General features: G+C 45.6%; 1 protein-coding gene across 3 annotated transcripts; it reads right to left on the minus strand.

The window, feature by feature from the left end:
- Positions 1 to 64: 64 nt before the first annotated feature.
- On the minus strand, positions 65 to 17,554 carry LOC103189490 (hepatocyte cell adhesion molecule). 3 transcript variants are annotated; one of them, XM_007909912.2, is made up of 10 exons: positions 17,425 to 17,554; positions 11,182 to 11,520; positions 10,053 to 10,322; positions 8,700 to 8,816; positions 7,587 to 7,688; positions 6,145 to 6,270; positions 4,842 to 4,937; positions 3,520 to 3,621; positions 2,019 to 2,111; positions 65 to 1,244 (listed from the first exon to the last, which is right to left on the minus strand). In XM_007909912.2, exons 1-9 carry the CDS (start codon positions 17,483 to 17,485, stop codon positions 2,038 to 2,040), a joined length of 1,287 nt encoding a protein of 428 aa, XP_007908103.2. In that variant the 5' UTR covers positions 17,486 to 17,554; the 3' UTR covers positions 65 to 1,244; positions 2,019 to 2,037. The 3 variants fall into 3 exon arrangements, with proteins under 3 accessions (XP_007908103.2, XP_042200819.1, XP_007908106.2); XM_042344885.1 differs by lacking the exon at positions 17,425 to 17,554 and adding an exon at positions 12,577 to 12,727; XM_007909915.2 differs by lacking the exon at positions 3,520 to 3,621.
- Positions 17,555 to 20,425: the final 2,871 nt, after the last annotated feature.

Consider the following 20,425-nt stretch of genomic DNA (forward strand, 5'->3'; position numbering starts at 1 on the left):
TGTGTGTGTGTGTGTGTGGAAGGTCATTTATATTAAATTACAGTCATGAGGAAGTAGACGTTCCTTTTATTTAAAACAAAACATACCTTTATTCGTAGACAGGAAAGATCATTACACTCGTCTTGAACAAACAAGTTCCCGGATAGAAAGCAAAAAGGGACTCAATACAGACCAAGTTTATGCAACCTTCCTGATAAATTAACCCTTTAAACCTACCCAACCTCTGGAGCTTTGTCTCGCGCCCCCCCCACCGCGCCACCTTCAAGATCAACCTCAAGACCCTCCTCTTCGACCCTGTTTTCGACCTCCCTGCTTCTCCCCCCACCCTCCAGTCTTCTCCACCCTGACCCCCAGCTCGGGTCCGTGACTCTGTCTTTCCAGCGCCTTGAGACGTCCTCCCGACTTGAAAGGCCCTTTATAATACATGTAATTTTGTTGTTCTTGTTGTCCTTCTGGTGAATCTGCTATAGTAAATAGTGAATCCGTGCTATGACCTGCTCTGCCTTCCCCACTTCTGCAACATCCCCCGGCACCGCCATGGCCTCTCCCCTAAGGCCACAGAGACCCTCATCCACACAGTCATTTATTAGATTTATTACATCCACATACGTCAACTCCCTGCTTGTCGTCCCTCCACACTCTGCAGCTCATATCCTCTCCTGCGTCAGGCTCTGTGACCCAATCACCCCCCACCCTCGTCTGACTCCAATAGTTTCCTTCCCCCCAAAGGAGAGAATTCAAAATCTTCGTCCTCACCTATAAAGCCCTCCACGGCCTTGTTCCTCTCTACCCTGTGACCTGCTAACTCCATACCAATCCCTCCACTCGGCGGGCTTCGGCCTGCTCTTCATCCCCCGCTGGCCTGCCCCATCATCGGCCGTCGGGCTTTCAGCCTCTCTGCCCCCAACCTTTGGAATCCCATCCCACAGTCCATTCACTCGCGCCCTCCTGTCCCCCCCTTCAAGCACATCTCGAGACCTGCCGCACCCTTCGACTGTCTGCAGTCACCCTCCTTCCACTACCCTCCCAATGTGAAGGGCACTGTGCAAATGTAATTTGTTGTTGCTGTTGTGGAATACTCCCTGCTCAACCCTTCAATTCCCTTCTCCCTCGTGTTTACATCGAACACGTCTCCCTCTCCGTTGTGAATTACAGAATAATTTAGTCCACAAGAGTTGAAAGTCTTTCAGCTGAGATGTTAAACATCTGTGCCTGTTCAGGTGGACATTAAAAATCCCGTTGCACTGTTTGAAAAGAAAAGAAAAGAAAATGCAATTTCTCACAGCGAAGTATAATAATACTCTTTGCATTTGATATATCAGGTCTTCGAGATGCCGGGTAAACAGAGGTGTGCGGAGTAAGGAAACTTGCCTAAGGTTTCTCCCCGTCCAGAAATCAAACCCAGGCCCCCCTCGCTTGCGAGGCGAGCACTCCAACTACTACACTCCATGACTCCTCAAACATGATACTGAACAACTGGTCAACATTTACTTCATGATTTTACATTCACATTTATGCCATATTATTTTTATATCTATATATAAGACTGTTTGTGGGACATTGCTGTGCGCAATTAGCTGCCGCGTTCGCCCACAAATATACAGTCAATTCACTTTACAGTGTGTTCTGTGAAGCGCTTTGGGACGTCCTCCCGACGTGAAAAGCGCTATATCAAATGCAAGGATTATTATTATTATTATTATTCAACCATTTGCATTACATGTAAATTCGGGGGATTTTGCTGTGCTGCCGTATTTGCCAACCAATGCATTCACTGCACTGTATCTTAATGGTTAGAGCATTTGGGGCAAAACAAACAGGAAATTTCTTTGCTCCGCATGCCTCTGTTTACCTAGCAGTAAGTAGGCAAGAGATTATTACCCTGGAAAGCGATCCATCAATCAAATTACAGCCAAGGTTCCTAACTACTGCGAGGTAAACAGAGGCGTCCGGAGTAAGCAAACTTCCCAAAGGTTTCTCCCCACCTTCTAAGCAAATAACATGACAAGGGTTATTACCTGTGACTCAATAGGATCTTTATGCTTGAAGACAAACCACTTCCTCTCCATTCTGGTCTTCAGCATCATTGTTTCTGTTTTGCCTTTTATTATCTGTAATGACATTAACATGAGACCCATTAACAGATGGGCCAATTGATACAGGGAACTATTGACATAGGGAACTATTGATATGGCGATCCACTGACATGAGACACCATTGACCCAGTGTTCCACTGTCTGTCCACAATCCCAATTCAGGGATAGAGACAAAGCAAAGCTCCCTCTACACTGTCCGTCCACACTCCCAGGTCAGGGCTAGAGACAGAGTAAAGCTTCCTCTACGCTGTCCATCCACAATCCCAGATCAGCCACGAGTTTGAATCAAAAATAACAAATTACATTTACACAGTGCCTTTCATGTTGGGAGGATGTCCCAAAGTGCTGGACTTTCAAGCATTTGGACCCAAGCTGGGAGTTGGAATCAGGAGGGGATGGAGGGCAGGGAGGGTAGGGGAAGGAGGATGAATCAAGGCTGGGCCAAGATGAAGGTCTTGATATGAGCCTCGGAGGAAGCAAGGGAGGGAGCAAGGTGAAGGGGCTGTGAGACGGAGCTCCAAAGGGTGGGGACCGAGAGGCTGAAGACCTGACCACCGATGGTGTGGTGGGAGGTGGGGGATGTGGAGGAGTTCGGAACCTGCTGAGTGGAGGGAGTGGGCAGGTCAATATGGGGCGAGCAGATCACAGAGGTAGGGAGGGGGAAGTCCATGGAGGGCCTTCAGATTTTGAAATCTATCCTCTGGGGGATGGGGAGCCAATGGAGCCGGGCTCTTACTCTCCGCGCCTCAAGCCAAGGATCCCATATGCTTTTTTAACTACTTTGTCAACCTGTCCTGCTACCTTCAAAGATTTATGTATATAAACCCCCAGATCTCCCTGTTCCTGCACCCCCTGTAAAACTGTACCTTTTATCTTACATTGCCTCTTCTCATTCTTCCTCCCAAAATACATCGTGTCACACTTCTCTGTATTAAATTCCATCTGCCATGCGGCTGCCCATTTCACCAGCTTGTCTATGTCCTCCTGCAGTCTGCTACTATCCTCCTCACTGTATACTAAGTGTTGTGACATCTGCAAACTTTATTGACGAGTAACGCAGATAATAATCATAATCCTTGCATTTGATACAGCGACTTATCACATCGACACGTCTCAAAGCACTTCACAGAATATATTATAAAGCGAATTGAATGTATATTTTATGGGCAAAATGCGGTGGCCAATTGCGCACAGCAGTGTTTCACAAACACTTGTAGATTCAGTGAAAAAATTATTCAAAAAAAATAAGTTTGAAGGAATTATTTCCCCTGGAAAAGTGATCTGCCGATTGACTGATAACCGGGTTCCTACTTATTGCTCGGTAAACAGACTATGGAAACTTGCCCAATATTTTGCTCTGCCTGGGAATCGAACACATTACATTAAACACTACGCTGCAGGACTCCAGATATCTTGTACTTACACAAGCCAAAGAAAACTATCAACGTCAGGGCAATTAGGGAAAAGATAATAGCCACTGGGGCAACAATGTTTTGTATGTCTGCCTTCAGACTGCATCCTTTATCTGCAAGCAAAGACATTAATAAATAGTCAAAACATTGCAAATAATAATCCTTGCATTTGATATAGTGCCTTATCACAGCAACAATAAATTACAATTACACGGCGCCTTCCATGTCAGCGAGGACGTCCCAAGGCTCTGGACAGTCAGGTATTTCAACCCAACCTGGGGTTTGGGACCAGGAGGGCAGGGAGATTGGTGACAGTAGGGTGACCGACGGCACAATCAAAGAGGAGTGTCTTTAGACACACTTGAAGGAGGCGAGGGAAAGGGCGAGGCAAAGGGACTATGTGCTGGAGATACAAAGGGTGGGGGCGGAAAATCGAAAGGCCCGACCGTCAATGGTGGGGCTGGCCGGGCATGGGATGTGTGGAGCAGGCCAGAGCCCATTGAGCGGAGGGAGTGGACAGGTTGATAAGGAGTTAGCAGGTCACAGAGGTGAGATAGGAGCAAGACTGTGGAGGGCCTTGAAGGTGAGGATAAGGATTTTCAACTCTATCTTTTGGGGGAGCTGGGCTCTACTGTCCAGGGTCGGAGAACTGGGTAATATGATTCTGTTTTCTTTGACTCTGTGAGTATTGATTCAAATTGATCCTGTCCATAGCCAATAAACCTGTTGCACCCATTTGGGATTGTCAGGGTATTAAAATTCTAACACCCGTGTTCTCCCCATAGCTCTGCAAACGTGTCCTCTCCAAATAGGGTGATAGGGTCACGGAGCCCGGTGTGGGAGAGGACACAACAGATCTGGATGTAGAGGGAAGAATTGGGAAGGCTGACAAGCAGGGAATTAGTGTAGTTGAGCCATATTCGTGATAAATGCCAATGAGAGTCTCGGCAGCCTGAGGGAAGAGGCAGTGGCAGAGCCGGGCGATGTTGCAGGGATGGGAGAAGGCAGAGGGGGTCATGACGTCTCAACAACAACAAAATTACATTTTTTTTACGGCGCCTTTCATGTTGGAAGGGCGTCCTCAGGCGCTGGACAATCAGTTTTTCGGACCTGAGCTGGGGGCTGGGATCAGGGAGGGTGGAGGGCAGAAAAGAAAGTCGGGTGATCAAAATCTCAGTCGAAGAGGAGGCTCTTGAGATGGGTCTTGAAGGAGTCAAAGCGCTTCACAGAATATACTGTAAAGTGGAATGACTGTGTATTCCACCTCTGCCTCATTACGCATTGGAATCCAGAAATGACACGTTGCAGTAGTGCCATTTTAGCTGTTACTTACCAGCTGTCTTAAATATCTCAATCAACAGAACCAAGGAAATCGCAATGGTTAAAAGATCACTGAAGGGGACTGCAACATCCTTTAGGACACGAAAGACTGTCAGAGAGAACAAAGGATAATCATAAACTTTGCATTTGATATTGCGCCTTATTATGTTGTTAATACGTCGCAAAGCGCTTCGCAGAATATATAGTAAGTTGATCACTCAATCCATTGAGTGACCAATTTTGTTTCGAGGGATTGTTACCCCTAGTGATTCCCCCAATCAACTAACAACTAGTTTTCTACTTACTACTTTTCTACGTACTGCCCTGGTTAACAGAGGCGTGTGGAGTAAGAAAACTCGCCGGGGAAATCAAACCGTGGTCCTCTCACTTGCGAGATCAGCATGCTAACCGCCACGTGCTTCATCTGAACTGATCTGATTTAGTGTGGAGTCCTGTAGCTCAGTGGTTATAGAGCACTCGCTTTGCAAGTGAGAGGCCTGAGTTCAATTCCAGGCAGAGGGCGAAACCTTGGGCAAGTTTCCTTACTCCACACAGAGCCTAATAATAATCCCTCCAAAACCAAAAACAATAATAAATTGGTCATTTTCAATCTACGACTGTTTGTGGGACAATGCTGTGCGCAATTGGCTGCCGCGTTCGCCCACAAATATACAGTCAATTTACTTTACAGTGTGTTCTGTGAAGCGCTTTGGGATGTCCTCCCGACGTGAAAAGCGCTATATCAAATGCAAGTATTATTATTATTATTATTATTATCTACTGACCATTCAGTGCAGTGGTTAGCACACTCGCCTCGCAAGCGAGGGGACCCGGGTTTGATTCCCAGCAGGCCGAAACCATAGGCAAGTTTCCTTAATCCACACGCCTCCGCTTACCTAGCAGTAAGTAGGAATGTCTCAAAACTCTTCATGGAATATAAACCGTAAAGTAAACTGACTGTATATTTTGTGGGCGAAAGGCAGCAGCTCACAGCAGCGCGTGGAATGAGTGACCAAAATTTTACATTTGCTTCCTTCCCTATAATGCCTTGCCCCCTCTTTCTCCTGTTTTGTAATCACACCTGAAGAAGTTCTCCTTCGACCTTCCCTACGGTCACCTCATTCCCCTTCTCCCCAGATCAACATCGTGCTCCACCATTGTTAAGTGCCCTGAAATGCTCCTGTGTGAAAGGCCTGTATAAATGCAAATTGTTGTTGCTGTTTGGATACTCCTAAGCACGGCGATGGGTGTCCGCGCGGGTCAGACATCCGGCTGACCAAAAAAACAATCTTTTTTTAGACAATGCCCAGACTTACTGTTATTCTTGCGAATATTGGTGAAATGTTTCATGCAACACTTCGTTATCTCCAAAGTGGATATTGTCACAATAATTATTACGACAATTATAATCACCAGAGGAACCAATATTATTGCAGAAGGACCTGCGGAGCAGAACAGAAAGCACTGTCAATGTTCATAGTTCTTTATTTCAAGATCCTCTCACTCGTCATCAAATCCCTTCCTATCCTGGCAGCTCCCTACCCTTCCGACCTGCTTACTTCCCAACCTAGTGGAGTCCTGTAGCTCAGTGGTTAGAGCACTCACTTTGCAAGTGAGAGACCTGAGTTCAATTCCAGGCAGAGGGCCAAACCTCGGGCAAGTTTCCTTACTCCACACAGAGCCTAATAATAATCCCTCCAAAACCCAAAACAATAATAAATTGGTCATTTTCAATCTACGACTGTTTGTGGGACATTGCTGTGCGCAATTGGCTGCCGCGTTCGCCACAAATATACAGTCAATTCACTTTACAGTGTGTTCTGTGAAGCGCTTTGGGACGTCCTCCCGACGTGAAAAGCGCTATATCAAATGCAAGGATTATTATTATTATTATTATTACTGCCCGCTGCCTCCGCTCGACTGGCTCTGGCCTCCTGCTTTTCCCATGTGCCCTCCGCTCCACCATCGGTGGCCGCAATTTCAGCCACCACACCCCAAAACTCTGAAACTCTTCCTCAATTCCCCCGCCTTGCCCTTTCCTTCCCCATCTTCAGATCGCAACTGAAGACCTTCCTCTTTAAGCGTGCTTACGGCCAACCCCCCACCCCCCCGCCAACTCCTCCACCACCAGTCTCAGCATGGTGCTCTGCCACTGCCAAGTGCCTGGGGATGCCACCCTGTGTGAGGGGTGCTGCGCAAATGCAAGTTGTTGTTGCTGTTTAACAAATTTTAGGACAGTCAAAAATAGGTTTTATTTTCTATTTTATGAATACATCTTTCAAAAATAAAACGGACACACTCAAATGTGGGATCCGGTAGCATAGTGGGTAGCACACTTGCCTCGCAAACAAGAGGACGCAGGTTCAATTCCTGGTCTGGGCAAAACCTCAAGCAAGTTTCCTTAACTTTACACACACAAGTGCCTCAGTTTACCTGTCGGTAACTAGGGACTCGGTTGCGTAAGTATTAAAGACTTTAATTGCACACTTGGAGAACTGGTTTCTTACTTCTTACTGGCAAATAAAGACTTAATCTCCACGGCTGTTTGTGGGCCACTGCTGTGCACAGTTGGCTACCACGTTTCACCGTCAAAGTAAACAGTCATTTAAATTTCCAGTTGATTCTGTGGAGTACTTTAAGATATCTCAACGATGTGATGAGGCTAACACAAATGCAAGGATTATTATCTCTCTTTTTTTGCATGTTTCATCGTATTCTGTAATTAGATTAGGGTTTGGGTCATTATAATGTTACTTACCACTAACTTTCAGTTGGAAAATAAATGCACAGATTAAAGCGATCAATGACGAGATGGCCAGAGTATGGTGTGTGAAGAAGATTTTGTTCTGGACTTTGATGTCTAGCAAAGCAATTAAGAATTGTTAGGTTCATTTTAATTTCCTTGAAAATTCATTGTAGAACTGTAAAACAACACTCCAACAACACGACCCAAACCCAAACCCAAACCCGAAACCCTCGTCCACGCCTTCATCACCTCCCAGCTCGACAACTCCACTGCCCTCCTCACTGGTCTCCGCACTCCTTAGTCCGACCCTATCAGCATTCCATTTTGGGTACCACACCTCAGGAAGGATATACTGGCCCTGGGGAGGGGGTTTGCAACGCACATTCACCAGAATAATACCAGGGCTTAACGGGTTAAATTGTGAGGACAGATTTTATAGACTTGGTCTGTATTCTCTTAAATTTAGAAGTTTGAGGGTTGATCTGAGTGAGGTTTTTAAAATGATAAGGAGATTTGCTCGGGTAGCGACAGAGAAACTATTTCCTCTGGTGGGTGGAGGGAATCCAGAACAAAGGGGCATCGTCTTAAAATGAGAGTGAGGCCATTTAGGAGTGATATCAGGAGACAGTTTTTCACACAAAGGGATAGTGGAAATTTGGAACTCTCTCCCCCAAAAAGGCTATGGGTTATGGCAGTGCCCATTCACATTTTCAAGACTGATGGGATAAAAGGATATCGGATCGACTTCAAGATCCTCACAGTTGTGTTCAAAAGCCTTCACTCTGGCATCTCCCTCCCTCTCCGACCTCCTCACTCCCCAATCCACCACCCATTGGCTCCACTCGATTGGCACTGACATTCCTGTTTGTCCCTTCGCCCCACCATCAGATTCTACGCCCCGAAACTCTGGAACACTCTCCCTCCACCTTGAAAACCTTCCTCTTCAAACATGCTGATGGCCAACCCCCCCTTACCCCCAACCTCCCTGCCCTACACCCCTCCTGATCTCAACCCGCAGCTCGGGTGCAGATCTCTGACTGACCAGCGCCTTGGGACATCCTTCCGATGTGAAAGGCACCGTGTAAATGTCATTTGTTGTTGTTGTGGTGGTGCTTGTTTACTTACCCAACTGTTCCTTATTTGATTGATTGCAAAGGAATGCAATTCCAGTAAAGGACATCAATGCACATAGAAATGCGATGGCTGAACCTGCAAGTATGACCTTATGGGAAATTGTCAGACCTTAAACAGAGAGTAATACACATACAGTCATTTCATTTTGCATTTACATCCTACAATATGATACGTTTGCAATCTAAAATTTTATATTTATACATTGAGTATTTTATTTTAAGTTAACACTTACATTTTCCTGATCATGTCGTCAATAAAAATCCAAGCACTTCTCAGGATATATATATATAATAATAGGCCTTGCATTTGATTTGTCATGTTCTTGAGATGTCTGAAAGGTTTGACAGGATATACTGTACAACAACAAATTACATTTGTATAGCATCAATTGGCATCGTTTACGTTGGGAGGATATCCGAAGGTGCTGAACAATCAGTTTTCAGACCCGAGCTGGGGATCAGAATTAGGGAGGGTGAAGGGCAGGGGGGAAAGAGGGTGATCGAAGGCACGGTCGAAGAGGAGGGTCTTGAGATGAGCCTTAGCAGAGGTAAGGGAGGGGGCGAGGCGGAGGGACTGTGGGATGAGGTTCTAGAGGGTGAGGATAGAGTGGCTGATGACCCACCCACCAATGGTGGACCGAGCGAGGTGGGAGGTGTGAAGCAGGCCAGAGCCCGTTCAGCGGAAGAAGCGGGCACGTTCGTAGGGCATTAGCAGGTCGCAGAGGTAGGGGGGAGCAAGACCATGGAGGGTTTTGTAGGTGAGGACCAGGATCTTTGAACTTGTGATGTGGAGTCGGGTGAGATTGGGAGTGATAGGGTCACAACACATACACATACAGACACACACTCACACACCTCACACTCATACATATGGTGGAAGCAGAAAGTGTTGATTCTTTCAAGAACAAATAAATATTATTTCTGTTAGGAAATAATATCTTGGGGATACAGTATATAGTTTGGGATACAACATGTAATGCGACTGCCAGGATGGTGGAAGGCAAACTGGATGGACCTTGGTCTTCTTTCGTATAGCAAATTCTTACGTCCATATGTACAGTTTGCCCCTGTTTACTTAGCAGTAAGTAGGAAACCCGGTTGTTAGTCGATTGGTGGATCACTTTTCCGGGGATAATAATCCCTTCATAATAATACTTCAATCCATGACTGTTTGTGGGACACTGCTGTGTACCTTATTTCGCCCACAAAATATACACATCACTTTACAGTATGTTCTGAGAAGCGCTTTGAGACGTCTCGAAGATTTGATAAGCACTATATCACATGCAAAGATTATTATTAATACTGGGATACGCCAACACATCAGACTGGCAGCAGGACTCACCGTAAATGACGAGATGGTATGAGTGGTTTGTCTGTCCCAGTGAGTTTCCCATGACGCAAGTATAAATCCCACAATCCCACTTTTCGGCCTCAGCAATCACCAGCGATCTGTTGTCGTCCATCAGCCGAAGGCGGTCGTCACCAAAAAGCTTCTGCTCTTCTTTCATCCAATAAATATCTGTCGCTTCTCCCATCAGCACCTTACAGCTCAGCTCAACAGTGGTTCCCACGTAACTCGAGTTAACAACAATGAATGGATTTGACAAAGGAACTGCAGTGGTGGGTTTGGATAAGGTTGGGTTGGTGAGCAAGAGATGGGAGATTAGGGGAGATAAGAACAGGAACAAATTACTTGTGCGTCAACAACAATAATTTACATTCGCAAAGCGCCCCTCTCACGGGGCAGCATCTCAGAGTACTTGACAAGGGGGAAGTGACCGTAATCCGGGTCGAAAAGGAAGGTCTTTAGTCGTGATATAAAAGAAGGGAAGGAGAGGGCAAGGTGGAGGGATTGAGGGAGAGTAGTGGCTGAAATTGCAGCCACCGGTGGTGGAGCAGAAGAGACGAGGGTCAAGCAGGAGGCCTGAGCCAGTCGAGCGGAAGCAACTGTAGTGGAGTGGGGAGAAAGCAGGTCAGAAGGTAGAGAGAAATGCAAAATCCTTGCATTTGATACCACGCCTTATTACGTCGTCGAGACGTCTCAAAGCGCTTCACGGAATATACTGTAAAGTAGATTGACTCCGTACTTTGTGGGTGAAACCCAGCAGCCAATTGCACACAGCAGTGTTCTACAAACAGCCATGGAGTGAGTGACCAAATATATTCGGAGTGGGGGGGCATTGTTGGCCAGGAAATCGGGAGAGAGAAAGAGAGGGAGCAACTCCCTTGTCTTTTCGAATAGCGCCACAGGAGCTCTTCAACAACCTGAACAGGCAGACGGGAGCTTGGCTTAGCATTTCATCCAAAGGACAGCCCCCTCCGACAATGCATCACCCCCCCACCCCACCCAGCAGCATTGGAGCGCCAGCTTAGACGCTGAGATTCTAAGTCCTGACATGGGGGCTTGGACCCACAACCTTCTGACTCAGAGGCCAGAGCGCTACCACTGAGCCAGGCAGACAAATACTCACCAAAAACTTCCAGGTGTATAATCTTTTCCATGCTGTTTTCCAGATTAACTTTGATTTGGTACTTCCCACTATCACTGATTTGCAAATGTTTCAGCAGTATCGACCCATTGGACTCGTTAAAGTCAACCCGATTTTTATACAGCTCAGTTTTGGTGAGGGTCTTACTCTTGATGTAGTAATCTAAAATGGGCAAAGAGATGTCCGCTTTGCTGAAATGCCACTGAATGATGTTTTTATCTATCAGATCCTCCTCGGTGAAACCCAGCAGCAAAACAGAGGAATTGAACGCATAAACCAGTCTCATCTCTCTCCCCTCGGCCGCTGTGATTAGGGCTCCATCTGAAAGAAAGAAATTACATTTGAATAGTTAGTGACTTTCCCATCAGGAGGATGTCCCTAGGTCCTGGACAGTCAAGGATTTGGACTCGAGCTGGGTGTTGGGATTAGGAGGGGTGGAGGGCAGGGAAGGTGGGGGGAGGAGGATGGCCGAAGGTGTGGTCGAAAAGGAAGAGATGGACCTTGAAGAAGACAAGGGAGCGAACGAGGTGAAGTGGCTCCGGGATGGAGTTCCAAAGGGTGAGGGCAGACACTACATAAGAACATAAGAAATAGGAGCAGGAGTAGGCCATTCAGCCCCTCGAGTCTGCCCCGCCATTTAATACGATCATGGCTGATCTTCTAACCTAACTCCATTTACTCGCCCTAAACCCAACAATAGATTTCCAGATATTGATCATACTCAGACCTCATTTCTGGGTACGAGAATTGATTACAGGTACAACAAAGGTTTCCACTTGGCTGAAGGAAAGTCCCCATTTATCATTTGCCACGATGATTCATCATGGACAGCGATTGAGACCGTTAGTGAAGCAAAAAGCTGTGGTGCACCGCCAGATCTTGAGAATGGATATTATAAAACAACATCTGTTGTTTTTGGAGGCATAGTTACATATTATTGTAATGAAGGATACAGTTTGGTTGGTGAAGATACCCAAACTTGTGTAGCAGGCGGTTGGGATGGCAGAACCCCAGTCTGTGATCCTGCGACGTGTGATGATCTTTCACCAATTGAAAATGGACAAACTCCACCACCACCTCAAGCTAACTGGGAATATGAAAATGCAGCAACGTTTACATGTAATCCTACATATACATTGATTGGTGAAAAAACAATTTATTGCCGGGCGAATGGTACATGGAGTGATATTCCTCCAAAATGCAAAGTTGTTCAATGTGTTCGTCCCGATCCTCCAATCAAAAATGGAAGAATAATAGCAGGATTTGGACCCACGTACGAGTATCGTCAGACGATTATCTACAAATGCGATGAAGGTTTTGAAATGGTTGGCAAAGATACCATTGAATGTCGAGAAAATAGTACATTTCCGCCAGCACCTCTATGCATTCCAGAAGCAAGAAGTACTCCTCCTGTGACCGTTCCTGGCGGAGCTGAGGCGAAAACGAGTCCTCATCCAACAAGTGAAAGCACATCACACATCGACCGATCCGTTATTTATGGTCACAACCTGCTCCTCGTACTATTGCTTCTACTGCGGAGTCCTGTAGCTCAGCGGTTAGAGCACTCGCTTTGCAAGTGAGAGACCTGAGTTCAATTCCAGGCAGAGGGCCAAACCTCGGGCAAGTTTCCTTACTCCACACAGAGCCTAATAATAATCCCTCCAAAACCAAAAACAATAATAAATTGGTCATTTTCAATCTGCGACTGTTTGTGGGACATTGCTGTGCGCAATTGGCTGCCGCGTTCGCCCTCAAATATACAGTCAATTCACTTTACAGTATATTCTGTGAAGCGCTTTGGGACGTCCTCCCGACGTGAAAAGCGCTATATCAAATGCAAGGATTATTATTATTATTATTATTATTATTACTAGAAAGAATACTATGATAGAGCGTCTATCTGAAACATTTTCCAACTCTATTTTAAATTATTGCAATGCGAGTATGCACTTTTCACCATTGTGATTGTGTCAGCTCGATTACTGCCCTAATGCGATGTTAAAAACAAATGGCGTTGTTTGAAAAGAGATTGGGGTGTGTGGCGGTTGACCCTGTGCTCCAGCTAACAAACCTTAAGATAAAGCTGGACATTCACTTGACTGTCTATGGAACAATGATGTGTTCAGATTAGCTGCTGCATATTCCCCAAAATAGTCACTACACTTTGCCAAAACTTTGTGGAGCACTTTTGAGAGATTTAGTGTTATAAGCGATGTATTCTATTAAATGAAGGATTATCAACAATGTTCAGGTATCATGTGAATGTTAAAGAAAACCTACTTATTTATTGCAATTCCAACAGCAACTTTATTTTGTCTTTTTGTAATTCCCGCAACTGAATTTGATCATTTTTAACAACTGGAAAAGTTAGTGAGATTCCACTAAATTCTAACGAGTACTAAATGCACTCCTACGCATCTGAGTAAACCTCTCGCCGATTTGCAGTTTATAATGTTGTTTAATTTTCAGAATGCCGTGGAACTTGGGCAAGTTTCCTTACTCCACACAGAGCCTAATAATAATCCCTCCAAAACAAAAAACAATAATAAATTGGTCATTTTCAATCTACTACTGTTTGTGGGACATTGCTGTGCGCCATCGGCTGCCGCTTTCGCCCACAAATATACAGTCAATTCACTTTACAGTGTGTTCTGTGAAGCGCTTTGGGACGTCCTCCCGACGTGAAAAGCGCTATATCAAATGCAAGGATTATTATTATTATTAACAGTCCATTTATTGTTTGGCTACAGTTGAGTGCGCTGCACCGAGCAGTGTTATTCTTGACTGATTTCTATTCAATCGTGTAAAAACTATTTTGTCTATTCATATGGGAATTTGATTCATGTTGAGATCCTATGCAGTGATGTTGCGAGGAGGCGGGGGCGGGGGGGCGGGGGGGGGCTCAGCAGGAGGGAATCTTATTTTTCTTTATTGCGTAATTAATTTAATGAGAGTGAAAATCGTTTAATTTTAATGTAACTTCAACCAAAGAGCACATTTATAATGGTTTGTTTTGTGGGAGGTCTGACTACAACTCTAGTCTTTCAACCAAAATCATTGCCAGATTGTTAATATTACACAATCATGGACCCTGTACATTTAATATTTCAATAAGGTCTTAACTTTAAATAGGCTTCCTTAAAAATAAGTATCCACTGAATAAATTACTGGAGTCCTGTCGCTCGTGGAGCCCTGTAGCTCAGTGGTTAGACCACTCGCTTTGCAAGTGAGAGACCTGAGTTCAATTCCAGGCAGAGGGCCAAACCTTGGGCAAGTTTCCTTACTCCACACAGAGCCTAATAATAATCCCTCCAAAACCAAAAACAATAATAAATTGGTCATTTTCAATCTACGACTGTCTGTGGGACATTGCTGTGCGCCATCGGCTGCCGCGTTCGCCCACAAATATACAGTCAATTCACTTTACAGTGTGTTCTGTGAAGCGCTTTGGGACGTCCTCCGACGTGAAAAGCGCCATATCAAATGCAAGGATTATTATTATTTTATTATTATTATCACCATATCCCGTAATCCCTTTAGTTTTAAAAAATCTATCGATCTCAGTCTTGAATATGTTCAATGACTGAACATTCACAGCCTTCTGGGGTAGAGAATTCCATAACTTCACTACCCTCTGAGTGAAGAAATTTTTTCTCAACTTAGTTCTAGTTTTGGTCTGCCAATACCTCTCCCCAAAAGCCGCTGAAACCCTGGTCCGTGCCTTTGTCACCTCTCGGCTGGACTACTCTAACGCCCTCCGCGCCGGTCTCCCATCCACTACCCCATCCATAAAATCCAACTCATTCAAAACTCTGCCGCCCACATTCTCACCCGCACCAAACTCCGCTCCCCGATCCCCCGAGGCCTTGCCAGACTGCACTGGCTGCCTATCCAAGAGAGGATCGATTTCAAGATCCTCACCCTCGTATTCAAGTCCCTGCACTCCTCTGCACCCCCCGACCTCTCTGACCTCCTCTCTTCTCAAAACAGCATCCGTTGCCTTCGTTCCTCTCCGTCTGGCCTCCTCTTTGACCCCCGAGTCCTCCGCTACACCCTCGGTGGCCGTGCCTTCAGCCACTATGCCCCGAGCCTCTGGAACTGCCTTCCTCACTCCCTTCGTCTCGCTCCCTCCCTTCCCATTTTCAGGTCTCTGCTTTTCGACCGTGCCTTTGGTCACCTTCTCCCCCTCCCCCTGACTCGGTCCCAGGATACGAAACTGTAAAGCGCTCTGAGACGCCGGCCGGCCGGTGGAGGGCGGTATATAAATCCAAGTTGTTGCGTTGTTGTTGTAAAAGGCTGACCTTTAATCCTGAGACTATGACTCTTAGTTTTAGGTTCTCCAACCAGGAGAAACAGTCTCACATTGTCTACTCCGTCAAGACCCTTAAGAATCTTACAGGTTTCCATAAGATCACCTCTAATTCTTCTACATTCTAGAGAATATAGGCCCAGTCTATTCAACCTCTCCTCATAAGGTCAACCCCGTCATCCCAGGAACCAACCTTGTGAACCTATGTTACACGGTGAGTATATCCTTTCTTAGATCAGTTTTTAGTCCTATCAATTTCTCTACTACTATTTCTTTACTGATATTAATTTCTTTAAGTTCTTCTCTAACGTCAGTCTTTTGGTTCCCCACTCTTTTTGGTAAGTTTCTAGTATCTTCTAACGTGAAGACAGAAGTAAAATATTTGTTTAATGACTCAACAACAACAAAAACAACAACAACAACAACAACAAAATTACATGTGAACAGCGACTTTCACGTCGGGAGGACGTCCCGAGGCGCTGGACAGACAGAGTTACGGACCCCTCTGGGGGTCAGGGTGGGGGAGGCTGGAGGGCAGGGGGAGAAGCAGGGAGGTCCCAGAGCTAGGGGGGGAGCAAGACCGTGGAGGGCTTTGAAGGTGGGGACCAGGATCTTGAACTGTATCCACTGTGTGATGGGAAGCCGGTGGAGTCGGGCGAGGATGGGGGTGATAGGGTCGCAGAGCCTAGTGCGGGAGAGGACATGCGCTGCTGAGTTTTTTTTTGTGGAGTTTCTTTATTCCCGATTATAATTTCTCCGGTCTCTGTCTGTAAGGGACCCACATTCACTTTTGTTAATCTCTTCCTCTTTATATACTTGTAAAAGCTCTTACAATCTGTCTTTATATCTCTGGCTATTTTCTCTCATATTCCATTTTCTCCCTCTTAATCAGTTTCTTCGCTGATCTCTAAAGCCCTCCCAACCCTCAGGTTTAGAGATCGTTTTGGCAATATTATAAACCTCTTCTTTTAATTTTATACTTTCCTTAACTTCTCCGGTTAGCCATGGTTGAACCATTTTTCCCGTGGAATTTGAATTTCTCAAAGGCTGAAGGCCCGACTGCCTGATGGTGAGGTGGTTAGTTGAGGGAGGGGAACATGAGCCCGTCTAGGAGACAAAATATCAGGCGCGATGTGGAATAAATCCCATTTCTGTATGCTTGTGCGCAAGTCGCTATACAAAATAGCACATCTTAGTAATTTATTTGCTCAGCCAGGAGTCTGACTCATGCGGAGAACGACCACCGTGCTTAGGAGTCTCCAAACCCAACTGAGAATTCCACACATCCCATCTACACATGGAAATTCCTGAGATACATTCTCTCTCTCTCTCTCTCTCTCCCTGGAGGGACACATCCTGCTTACCTGATCCTGGAAAGTGTTAGGCGCAGATTGGTAAGAGCCACGGCCTGGGGAGTGTGCGTTGGAGTAACTGCTGGAGTCTAAACAGCTAAAACCGCATAGTTTGCCATCTGTTAAGAGTTATGAGATATCTCACTGATGGGATCAAACGCAAGCGTTCTCCACGAACTGAATAGGGATTTAAAATATCCACAAATATATCGATAATAATAATAATCCTTGCATGTCATTGAGATGTCTCAAAGCACTTCACAGAGTATTTTGTAAAGTGGTTTGACCGTGTATTTTATGGTCAAAACACAGCAGTGTCCCATAAACAGTCGTGGATTGGGTGACCAAATATATATATATATATATTTTGGAGGGCTTATTACAGTTGGAAAGAGATCTGGCAACTGACTAATAACCAGATTTCTAGGCAAACAGAGCCATGCGGAGTGAAATATCTCATGTAAGGAAACTTGCCCAACAATTCGCCCTACCCGGGAATGGAACCCAGGTCTCTCGCTTGTGACCAAGTGCGCTAACCATTAAGCTATGGGACTCCGAGCTTACCTTGTGAAGAGAAGGAAGCACTTGCAAGAATCACAAGGAGAAAAGTCCCAGGGATAGACATCAGAAAACCCCAATCAGGATGAGCTAATGCAGAGGGAATCTTTGCAGGTGGTAAGTCAGACTGAGTCCCTGGCAATAACTCAGTTCTTTTTTGCTTGAGTTGTTTTTTATACTGTGGGCGGGGAAAGGGGAACTTGTCAGTATGTCTGACGCAACGCTCATTGAATATAAGGAAGCAGTTATTAGTTTAAATACTTCAGGAGTTTCCATGTTCCTCTCGGATCAGGGTGAAACCCTGATTCGTTGAGATTGACAGGAGAATTCTCCTGCCGTCAATAATAATAATCCTTGGACACAGCGCCTTATCACATCTTTGAAACATCTCAAAGAGCTTGACAGAATATACTGTAAAGGGAATTGACTGTATATTTTGTAGGCGAAACACAGCAGCCAATTTTGCACATGAGCTGGAGAGTTCCGGATGATCTGTGTGGAGTAAGGAAACCTGCCCAAGGGTTCTCCCTGCCGGCAATTGAACGCAGGTCTCTCATTTGCGAGGTGAGGTAGGCTATTATCACGGAGCTACAGGACTAAACAGTGTCATTCTTAGGGCACCAAATACATTTACTGGCAGCGGGTGTTTCCCAATCGCTGTGACTCATTTTGTGATGAGAATCACGTCCCCAAAATTAACCTCAATCGTCCTCTATTTAATCGTCACAAGTGAGCAGTCAGGATTCTCACAGTAGAAAGGCCCCCAGTGTCACAATAATAATCCTTGTAACCACTCACCCGTAGCACCTATTCACAAGGTCTCAAGTCCAAAAGTCTCAAAGACTTCACTGGCTTTTTCCTGGGCTGCCACCCTGTGTGAGGAGAGCGATATAAATGTAAATTTTTTGGGGTATTTGTAGAGAGATGTGGCCGGCAATTTACATTTATCAGGCGACTGTCAGCTGGGAGAAACTCTCCTTTATCCAAAAGTGCAGTGGGATCAGGTAGACACAACCTCAGTTTAACATCTCATCCGAAGGACGGCACCTCTGACACCATTGCCAAGCCGTCGCGACGTCTCAAAGCGCTGCACGGAATATATTGTAAAGTGTATTTTTGCAGGCGAAACGCGGGAGCCAACAGCGCACACACAGCAGCGTCCCCACAAACAGACTTGGATTGAGTGACCACGTTTTGTTTCGCCTCAGCTCCGAGCAGTTCCTCAAAAATGGCTCTTTAGCCTTAGTGCTGACTTGCTTTGCTAAGTTTCACCCTCAACCCATTGGAGGGTGATAATAATAATCATCCTTGGATTTGATATAGCGCCTTCTCGCTTTGTAGTGACCATACATAGGATTAGTTACCCCCACACACTCACTGTGAGGAAACACCCTCACCTCCGCTCAGTGTCCCACAAAACAGCCGTGGATCGAGGGATTACATTTTAATTTTTTGAAGGTAATAATACTTCAGAAAAGCAACCTACCAACTGACTAACAACTGGATTCCTAATTACTGCTAGGAAACCGAGGTGTGTATGTGTGTGTGTGTGTGTGTGTGTGGTCATATGTGTGTGTGTGTGTGTGGTGTGCACGCGCGTGTGTGTAGTGTGTGCATGTGTGTTTGTGTGTGGTGCGTGCATGTGTGTGTGTGGTGTATGTGTATGTGTATGTGTGTGTGGGGTGTATGTGCATGTGTGTGTGTGTGTGGTGTGTGTGTGTGTGTGGTGTGTGTGCATGTGTGTGTGTGGTGTGCACGTGTGGTGCGTGGCATGTGTGTATAGTGTGTGTGTGTGTGTGTGCATGTGCGTGCATGTAGCAAGGAAGTTTTTCTGGGGTTTGGCCCTGCTGGGGAACACAGGTCCTCTCATTTGCGAGGCGAGCTCGGTGTGATAAAGCTCAAACAGAATGCGACTGCTCTGTTTCTGCTTGAATTCGACTACTTTATTGCTGCAACAAAAATTGGTGGGAGAAAAATTCAAACTCGCTTCCCAAACACGTCATGATTTTCAAACACTTTTCCTGCTTTGTACAGAGTAATGACCAAACCGAAGCTTACGGGGTCTTTCAGGTCAGGAATACCCCTCAATGCGCTTCACACAGAGAGAGAGAGAGAGAGAGAGAGAGAAAAGGAAGGAAGGAAGGAAGGAAGGGAGAAAGGAAGGAAGATAAAGCAGAGGGATGGAGTGAAGGAAATTTAGAGCAAGTTTGAAGTATAAAAGTGAAATAGCTTGAGATACTGAATGAATGTTAGAAGGTGTCGCTAGGTGGCAGTGCAAACCACCGCAGGAGATTGTCTTCAACGTATAACATTTATTCAGTGTTCCCGTCATTCACTCACATTATTTACAATCAATTGACCAACAGAGGCCGAGGAGTAAGAAAACTTGCCTAAGCTTCACCCCACCCGGGAATCGAACCCAGGCCCTCTTGCTTGCGAGGCGAGGCGAGCGCTACAGGCTCCAAGTAATCATATAATAATAGTAATAATAATAATCCTTGCATTGGACATAGCGCTTTTCACGTCTTCTCGGCGTCTCAAAGCGCTTCACGGAAAAAACTGTAAAGTGAATTGATGTATACTTGTGGGTGAATTGCGCACAGCAGCGTCGCACAAACGGCCGTGGATTGAAGTGACCAAGTTTTTACTGTTGTTTTTTTATTGAGGGATTATTATCAGGCGTGTGGAGTAAGGAAACTTGCCCAAGGTTTCACTCTGCCGGGAATTGAACCCGGATTTCTCACTTGTGAGGCGAGGTATTAATTGCGCACCCCCGTGGCATATTATTAACTATTTGCACTGACGTCAACACAAAATACCAGGGAATGTTTTGCCCAATGAAAAATACATTGACTACAACTATTACACCACAAGCGCCATTTTAGCTGCGATATTTTGTTTTCAGTTGTTAACAACAAATAGCTGCACAAGTAAAAGTCACGGTAAACCAGACTGAAGTTGCCGTTGTTGTTCCCATCAGGAACACTATGAGTCGACACACAGGAGT

The sequence above is a fragment of the Callorhinchus milii genome, unplaced genomic scaffold (assembly GCF_018977255.1).
Source record: "Callorhinchus milii isolate IMCB2004 unplaced genomic scaffold, IMCB_Cmil_1.0 Scaffold30, whole genome shotgun sequence".
In the NCBI taxonomy this organism is placed as follows: domain Eukaryota; kingdom Metazoa; phylum Chordata; class Chondrichthyes; order Chimaeriformes; family Callorhinchidae; genus Callorhinchus; species Callorhinchus milii.